The sequence below is a fragment of the Myotis davidii genome, unplaced genomic scaffold (assembly GCF_000327345.1).
Source record: "Myotis davidii unplaced genomic scaffold, ASM32734v1 scaffold1, whole genome shotgun sequence".
NCBI classification, from domain to species: Eukaryota; Metazoa; Chordata; class Mammalia; order Chiroptera; family Vespertilionidae; genus Myotis; species Myotis davidii.
This window is the reverse complement of record NW_006294681.1, coordinates 1,639,546-1,649,220: the sequence shown is the minus strand read 5'-3', so window position 1 is coordinate 1,649,220 and position 9,675 is coordinate 1,639,546. Positions and strand designations below refer to the sequence as shown.

At 37.3% G+C, this 9,675-nt stretch overlaps 1 protein-coding gene across 1 annotated transcript in view; it reads left to right on the top strand.

Moving 5' to 3' along the window:
• NKAIN3 (Na+/K+ transporting ATPase interacting 3) overlaps positions 1-9,675 on the top strand; it is a 201,253-nt gene that overhangs the window by 167,355 nt on the left and 24,223 nt on the right. Inside the window, exon 4 of the mRNA XM_015567420.1 lies at positions 3,780-3,840. Coding sequence (XP_015422906.1) covers positions 3,780-3,840 — 61 coding nt within the window. The remainder of the gene's footprint in view (positions 1-3,779; positions 3,841-9,675) is intronic.

Below are 9,675 nucleotides of genomic sequence, written 5' to 3'. Positions count from 1 at the left end.
ACAAAGACACATTTCAGATCTCTGATCTCCAGAACTACAGTGTATAGGGTAATAAATTTGTGTTTATTTTAACCCACATGTTTTTGGTCATTTGAACAGCACCAATAGAAAGTTCTTGAATTACACACACACACACACACACACACATACACACACACACACACACACACACACACACCTTCCTAAAAGAGAACTCACCAAGAAAATAGAAAGTTATTCATTGGCAGATATCTTCCAATAGATGATTTACTAAGAAATACCCCACAATTATGAAGTCATCACTATCACCTGCTGACATAAAGAAAAGCTTAGTATATACAACCCATAAGATCTCACACAAATAATGAAAACAACAGCAAGTTAATACACGGGTAAAGGACTTCTGCAAATAATTTGGAAAAGAAAAAAATATAAATGGCTAATAAAATATGAAAATGTTTCAAATGAATAAAACTATTATAAATTAAATAAATGAAGATATATAATTTGTGTATTATAGTGGCTATATTTTTAAGGGTGTGGCAAAGCAAGCATTATCATTCACTGCTATAGTAGGATAAAATATGTTATTTATGGCACTTCTTGGAATCAGATAATCCAAAATACAGAAAAATATTAATATTCATCATAATAGTATTTATAATGAAAACAATGTTCAATAATAGGAGGTTACTTAAATACATTATCATATATAAGTTATGCTAATATATGTAGTTAGTAATAATTAAGCTTATGAAAAATATTGATGTAGGTCATAAGACTATAACCATGGCATATAGCAACTATGAGAAAAATAATTGGAAGAAAATCCATTTGGAAGTTTTTAGTAATAGGATTGTAGGCCATTTCTTCTGCATGCAACTGGTTTATTGAATGAGCTGGACTTGGTAGAATACAATTAAAATGCATTTTATTCTTTCTCCCACTGCCCCTTCAAGTATAGTGTCTGGCCATCGGTCTATCTCACCCTTTGTATGACATTTCAGGGCAGAACTTATAGCTCTTTTGGTCCCCTGTAGATATTAAAAGGCCCAGCCCATAATAGCAAAAAGATAAGAAATAAAAAATGTTGCAGAGACTCTAGCTGGTTTGGCTCATTGAGCATCGTCCTGTCAACTGAAGGAACCTGGGTTCAATTCCAGTCAAGGGCGCATACCCTGGTTGCATGCTTGATCCCCAGCCCTGGTTGGGACGCCTATGGAGGCAACAAATAAATGTCTCTCTCACATCAATGTTTCTCTCTCTGTGTTCACCCGCTCCCTTCCACTCTCTCTAAAAATCAATGGAAAAATATCCTTGAATAAGGATTAACAGCAACAGCAAAAAATGTTGCAAAGGATTTGGAGAAAAGGGAACCTTCATACACTGTTGGTGGGAGTGTAAATTGGTACAGACACTATGGAAAACAATATGGAGATTTCTCCAAAAAGTAAAAATATAACTATCATATGATCCAGCTATTTCACTCTGGGTATTTATCCAAAGAATATGATAACACTAATTTGATAGCATTAATATGATAACACTAATCCCCATATTCATTGTAGGATTATTTACAATATCCAAGATATGGAAACAACCTGTGTCCATTGATGGATGAATGGATAAAGAAGCTGTGATAGATAGATGATAGATGATAGATAGATAGATAGATAGATAGATAGATAGATAGATAGATGTAATACTACTCAGTCACAAAAAAAAGAATGAAATCTTGCCATTGCTGCAATATGGATGGACAGCGAGGGTATTATGTATTCTAAGTGAAATAAGTCAGATGGAGAAAGACAAATATCATATGATTTCTTTGGAATCTAAAAAAAATAAAACAAAACAAAAAATTCTTAGATAAAGAGAACAAATTGGTGGTTACCAGAGGGAGTGACTTTGCAGGAGGGTGAAATGGGTAAAGCGGTCAATTATATGGTGTTGGATGGTGACTGAACTTTTGCTGATGATCATTTGTAGAGTATACAGATGTCTAATGATAATATTCTACACCTAAAACTTATATCATATTGTACACCAATTTTATCTCAATTTTTTTAAAAAGAAAAAGTTCAGCCCCAGCCAGTGCAAACTCTCCTCTACTTAAGCTCTCCTCCTCAGCCTGGGTCTGAATTCAGCTTACAGATCAGCAGTGAGGAAGGGACCTCTCACTGTTTTTCCCTCTTCTCACTTCACTTCTCTCTGTCGGGTTATTCTAGAGATGCAGTAAAAGGAAGACTCATGAGAAGAGATAAGGAACAGGTCTTACATGGCTGGTTCCGTTGTAATCCAGCAGGAGGTGCTCCCTGGTGGAACAGATTCCAACTGCAGCTCTTCTTTTGTAGGTGCTTTTGTGGGTTCTTCAGAAACCCACCCGAGCCATTCTTTGGCATCCTCACCTGGTTCTCTGGATGATCGGCCTCTCTAGCTGGCCTCTTGACATTCTTACACATCCTCTATATACTAAGTAGCAGCATCATTCTTCTGAGGCCACCTGCACAGCCAGCTCTCTCCAAAAGGCTTTACCTGCCAGGCTAAGGGCACCCATACACCTGGCCGGCCATGCCTCCCAGCCCTGTGTCTGCATGCACTGTCACCAAAAGCACACTTAGCCACAGCCCTTCAACTTTTGACTTCTTCAAATGTGGATTAAGTGCCAAGCACCTGTGTTCCCCAAATTACAAGAACCTTGTCAAGCTCCCCATGTTTCTGTTTCTCTGAAGTACCCCCTCACTTGGTTTGGATGAGAAAAGGCACCCTTGGGGTGAGAGGACCTTTCAGTACTCTGGCAAGTCTCTCTATGTAAGTTCTTCTCACTCTAACCTTTCGCCCTCTGAGAGACTTCTTGGCCTTTAGACAGTCTAAGCTGGTTATGAGTTCAAAGTCCTCATCTACCTGGACAGTCACAAACACCAGTTACATTATTCTTTGCATTCAGCCTTTGACACTGGGGCTATCAGAAACTTTCCTTCCCAATGTTATTTTACAAGGAGAAGGAGGGATAGACTTTAACAATGGAGAGAAAGACAAGAAGACAGACTCTAATACTTTTTCATCAAAGTATTTATCGAAGTAATTTCAGACTAAACTAGATTCAATGACAATTTTGTCTTCTAAGAATTTCAGTGTCACTGGCGCCATAGGATAAAAATTGTCTTCTCAATATAAGTAGAAAAAATGTAGAAAGCACCTGCATTTATTCTTTTCACTACTAGTATCCAAAGTATAAATGATCTTATCTATTTTATTTTACTACTAATACCTGAAAGTTAATGCATTTCATTATGATATAATTAACAAAACATGGCATTTAAATAGAATTTACATTCTCTGAGCATTTTAAATGGTTCAGTAGACGATTGGTGTTTAATTGATAATTAATGTATTTTGATTTCTTTTTGTTATTAAACATTAAAATAGTTGTAGTAATAATTAATGAGTGCAGCTACAGATTGCTCTATAAATAGTCAAAACTTTAAAATATATGTTCTGAATAACCTGTGGTGATCTTAAAATGTAAGACCTATAAATCCCAAATCAAAATCTAAGTGAAATATCTAGAAATTGGTTTTTTTCCCATTCTTGTATAATTTTTTAGAAAGCTATTAAAGCTGAGTAGAAATGAAAAGCCTCCTTAAAATCACAGCTATTATGCAAAACCAAGATTTTTTCCTATTACAGATTTATAGACGTTACTGCCATATATTCTTTCTCTATTGGATTATATAGGCTCTGTAATTATGGACATTTGGATTAGATTCTTAAAGTATTTTCTTTTCTCTCCTTTGCAGTTGGTTGGTTTTGTGTATGCCTGTTATGTGATCAGTATTTTCATGGAAGAAGAGGATACCTGTAAGTATTGTTACATCTCCCTGTGGGTTGATTTTGGATGAGATATAGCTCCCAAAACTAATCATTACAGGGCTCTGAAATCATTCCCATTTGGAACTGAAAATGACTGAACTCACCATCGTAAAGTTACAATCAAGCATTTATAAGCCAAACTGCACTCAAATCAGATGGCACTGAGTATTGAAACTCTCAACCCAAGTTGTATGGGAAGCTTCCCAGAGCCACAAAGGCCTACAGATTGCTGTCACAACATGTCTTAGTAACTTTTCATCAGAGACCTAAACAGTATGCTGAGTAAAAAATTCAGGGTTGCTTTATCCATCACCACTGTAAGAATGCTGGCTGTAGAATTTTGAAATCTGACTAATAGCAATGGCATCAATACAATGATACCCATTATAGCAAGCTCTACATGTGTATAAACTATATAAAATGCTCTAAGAAAACTAAAAATGACAACCTTCTAGGCAAAACATAAAAAACAAAGATGCTGAAAAAGTTAAGCAATCACATTTTAGCAGGAACACACACACACACACACACACACACACACACAGGGAAAAACCTACACAACCTGAAAAGTTATATAGGTAGAGATTTTGCAACATAGGTCAGGCACTGCATTTCTTAAACACCTACCTGCTAATGTATTACGCACTTCTTGGCACGACTCTGTCATGGACTCACGTAATACCAAAGGAAATTTTATTTTATTTAAAACTAATAATTATTACACCCAACCATATCAGAGATTTGGTTATATCATTGCAGTTACTGTCTGAGTTGTAAAGTTGACTCTTTAACAAAATGAGGGTAAGTTTCTAGATAGCCATGTAACTTTCTAGAACACAACTCCAAAGGGGTCTGATGAATGCTCCCCACCAAACAGAGGTGGTGCATGATATGTAAACTGGAAACGAGTTGGCAATAAGTTCTCACCTCAATTTATTTGACCAAATGGAATAAATATTAGACCCTCGGAAGAAACTCACCAGGCAGTGAAGACATGCAAACAGACTGCATCTTAACTTTTATGCTTGCCTTGGGTATTTTTTTATGCTAGATAAACCAGCAAGTTTCTGACATTTCAAAAGTGCAGCTGTAATGACAACACTTCCCACTATGAGGTTGAACATCAAAAAGTCGATCCTTGGGAGTTACATTAGTAGTTAATTCTACAGTCTGACAATGTTAATGTATAAAAAGTCAGCAGCCTTCCTCCTACTCACAGCCAAAACACAACTGGTTGAGTATGAACAGTTTTAACTGGAAGAGGGATCAAAAGAAAATGATTAGAATTGGGGATGAATAAATACTTCAGAAATTAAAACACTGAATGATAAATCTCAATTAAATTCGGTATGATACTTTTGAGTAGGTATTGAAAGAATCGTCTTTCTTTTTTTCTCATTGAATTAGTTGGAGGCTCTCAAACGATGCGAATGCTCTGTCCTGCCTTTTTGCATGTGAAAAGGCAGAATAATCAATAGTCTTTATTATCTAGTAGAATAAATATAGAAAGGACTTTTCTTTGAGGCCTGTGATTTTTAAGTAAACCTGGAAAATGCAAAATGAAAAAAGGTTCATAAAAAAGGTTCATGCATAAAAAGGGTTCATCTAAATTGAGTAAACGTTTTTTGACCTTCTATCAGCCTTCTGGTAGAGTATTAATGTGAGTGTATATAGATTGTATGATGCTGGCAGATATTATAGTTCCATCGACTTTGGTGTCTTTAATTAGCTTAAGTTTCTTTATAGAAATCTCTGAATCAGCTATTTTAATACCCATCAAACTGGGATTGAAGCAGCTGCTAGCAGCCTTTTCCATTAACGGTTTAATTCTGGTGTTTGTTATTGGGGTCATGCATTAAGTTACCGAGAGACATCTGGATATAGTAGTTGTGTTACCATCAATTCAAATAATACTTAGAGTCAGAAACTGAGTCTTGTGTGCTCAAAACAAAGTAAATATGCCCTCGACCAACCTGACATGATAATCTGCTGGAAGAGAGATGACAGTGAAAAGCAATCACAAACCTTTTAGTCTGATCGTTCTCAAGCAAGGGTAATTTTATATTCTTTTTATTGATAGAAGTACGAATCAAAAGTGCACTTGTAATTGAATTGCCCAGAGTCTCCAGAAGGCAGATGTGAGCAAAAAGAAATCTATGAAACCAATTGCAATGATCTCATAGACTAGTACAATTTGTGCCAACACTTAGCTTTTAGGTGCAATAATGAACTGCCCTTTGGATATGACCTTACCAGCCCACAGCTAAGAAGACGTGTCTTTTGAATTGTTTTTCCAAAAGTAAAACATAAAATAAGAAAACAATACTGCTAGCTTTCCAATTTGTCTAAGTACACTTCTGGAAAGCTTATTCTGAAAGGTAACTGCAAGTATATAATGTAATGTCACAGTATTTTGGCAGACAATATATTATTTATCATTTCCTATTCCAACTAATGAAAATCTCTGCATTATTCAGAATGCAAAGTTAAGCCTTGCTCTTGGACTGAAAGCTGTCATCCAGCCTTAAAATTAATAACAGCTATCAGCTTTTCTCCTCTGCCATGCTAAGTGCTTCTATGGGACTAACATTTCAGTGATGGACATTTCTGAAAAGTCCTAAATGCTTGAGGAAACATTTATTTCCAGCCACCCATCTTCTTAGTTACTGCTAGGCTTCTTTTGCTATTTCCTATAAAGACCATGATTACAGGTCAAAGAGAAGAAAAGCTCACAAAAGAAAGAGTGCTGATGGGTGAGGTCAATACTTTCTATCATCCATTTTCATGAAAAACTATTTTTATATATTTGCTTCTTTTTTATTTCTTTTTAAAATATCTATCAATCTCCATGAGCACTTTTGTGAGACCAGGCTATTTGGAATGTGTAGTCATAAAAACCTGTCAACATCTTGTTTGTGAGTCATCTATTGCTGAAATGAACTTGTGGGCTTGCTCTATCTTGTCAAATTTACTAAAAAGAATGTTTTAATTCAGGGAGATGTGGAGGTGAGGCAAAAGATGCTGAAAACAGTATTAACTTGTACAGTTATAAATATTGCCAGGCTTTTTCAGGGGGTCTGTTGCTAACGCAACTCCTTCTATGTCAGCTTGCCAGTTACAACTAGGACATCTGTTTGAACTCACAAAGGCCAGTCTGGGTTTTGGGTGTGGAATGGTGGGAGAAAAGTATATTAAAAACCCTACCAGTTTTAAAAAGGAAATGAACCCCCACATATGGGTTCAATATTTTGCATTGAATATCTCAAAGTAGTTATTTGTGCAGCCATCTGCCCCTTTCCAGTCTACTTTATGGGAATTTTTCAGTGGAAGGAAGTGTGACTATTGGAAAAATATTCCATAGCTCTACTGCCCCTTGAGGCTTCCTGCAGGCTAGTATTCATGTATTTGCCTCTTTACTCATGAGTTCCTTTTAAAAGAATAAGGTGATATTACCATAGCAATGATGTGAATTGGAAATTTAAAAAAGCCCCGAAGTCCTCCTAAGATTTTAGCTTTGTAATAATGGAGAAGGCAGAGAGCAGTGGAGTAACCCTGGCCAGAGGGGCGAAGAGAAAACAGCAAGGGCTGGATAATCCTCAGAATAGAAAAGGGGTTGGTTGTCTTGTGAGCCTTGAAATATTTGCGTATTTAAGGGAGGAGGAACAGAAGGATTTTCTGAGTCAAATATGGAGAAAAGCATGAGACTTGGGTAAGGGTGATACTGTTGTCACATTCGACATTTCAAAGGAGTCATAGTATTTGTGCAATAAACCATTAAAAGTCTACTGGTTCTCAGAGAGCATTTCTTTTGGTAACTATCTGGTGGGTTGCATGTAACTATCCTCACCACAGTTTAGATATAGAACCTGTAACATTTCTCCTAATTTGCCAAGATGACTACCAAATAGCTACAAAAGTGCTAGCAATCAGAATAGATCTGTGAGGGCAGGATCTTTACTTTGGTCCCTGATAGAACCATAGAGCCTAGAAAAATGCTTCGCATCCAATTAAGAAATGTTTGTTGAGTGTATATGTTAAATGTATTCTCTTGGCCTAGCAACTTATTTTTCAAAATGTATTTCAAGATCCCAAGATTTTCAAATCTAATGAAATGACTATGCCTTATGTTCAGAATTTAGTGAGATGCCTGATGCATTTACAAATATTTGTTTTTGGCAAATGGAGGTCCTGTATCTCTTAAACATAATTGAATGGAATTTTTGTAATTTAGAATGTCAAGATATTGGAAGATGAATTAAACCTCCACTATACCACATCAGAGCAAGAGCTTGTCGATTCCTGGACAAAACATAGCAGAGGGAACAGAGACTTGGAAACTTGGTGCATTCACAGACTGAATCCAAGTACAAAATATGGCCCAGGGGACAGACCCACTGTCAGAGAGGCAGGCCCAACAGGGTGGTGATTTTGGGCAGCCCACGCCTGGGAAAGTTGAGGAGCACAGAATAGGATCCTAGCTACAGTGTTATGATTCAGAGATAGACTTCCAGTCCTTTGGTGGGTTATTAAGACAGTTTCTCAAGAATAATATTATAAACACCCAAATACCCAAAACAGTGAACCAAGTGGCAACTCTCCACAGGGGCAAGATAGACAGCCCGCTTTCTAGAATCAACTGCAAAGTCAGCACTACACTCACAGTGCCATGGAGCCTACATGAATGCCTATCTCACTGAACCAGGACTCCTATATTTAAGTCTGACCAGGAACTCTCTACAGCCATATTTTTCTACTCTCCTCACGTCCTCATCTCCAACCACGTCTGTTTTTCTAAGTCTATGCATCTTTTCCACACCTCCTCACACCTCGCTTTTTCACTAACTTTATACATCTTTCAGATCTCAGCTTGACTCTTTCCAAATTTGACACTTTCTTCCTCAGGCTAGATGAGGGCATCTGTGATATATTATTATATGCTTTCATTATGCACTGCACTTGGGGACATTTAACACAATTGTAATTTTTACATTATGATATCCCCAGGGTGTAGCCCATTTCCTGACACAGTGGGCACTATATACAATAGATAAGGAGGGAGCATTGGAAGAGAAACTGTAGGTGGCCCTGGCTCTACCTAGTTCTAGCTCTGTGCCCATTTACAAGTCATATCACCTGTTATGGCAGTGGTTCTCAACCTTCCTAATGCCGTGACCCTTTAATACAGTTCTTCATGTTGTGGTGACCCCCAACCATAAAATTATTTTTGTCGCTACTTCATAACTATAATTTTGCTACTGTGATCAATCGTCATGTGACCCCCCTCCCCATGGCTCAGTAGGCCTACACATGACTCTGAACCTGCTTCACTTTTTTCTTCATTAACAGGGTGCCCCAGTTCTAGAGGATAGGGTTCATGTCTCAAGGATCCCGTGACCTGATTCGGTATATGGAACAGCACAGGGCATCAGTAGATGTTTATTGTACAAAACACATGGTAGGGAAAATGCTCCCATGTCTTTACATTATCTCTCATCTTTTTCCTCACACCTTATGAAAATTTAAATTTTCCATTCCTTGCACTGCACAAAAAATCTGATTCATTCACAATAAAGTATAAATGGTTTGTGCACTTAAATTCCCTGAAAATGTCCATTGGTTACAAACTGTGGCCTGCCTGTTTTGACAGAAGAGGGGGTGGTAATTTTCTGTTTCCACTGGAAACTGGGTGTTAGAAATGATTTAAATGAAGGTGGTTCTAACTCTACCAATATCTAGCTCTGTGCCCATTTACAAGTCATATCACCTGCTAGGGGATCCCAAAAGCACTCAGCTCAGTGGATGAGGTCCCGGTGGCTGGGAGGC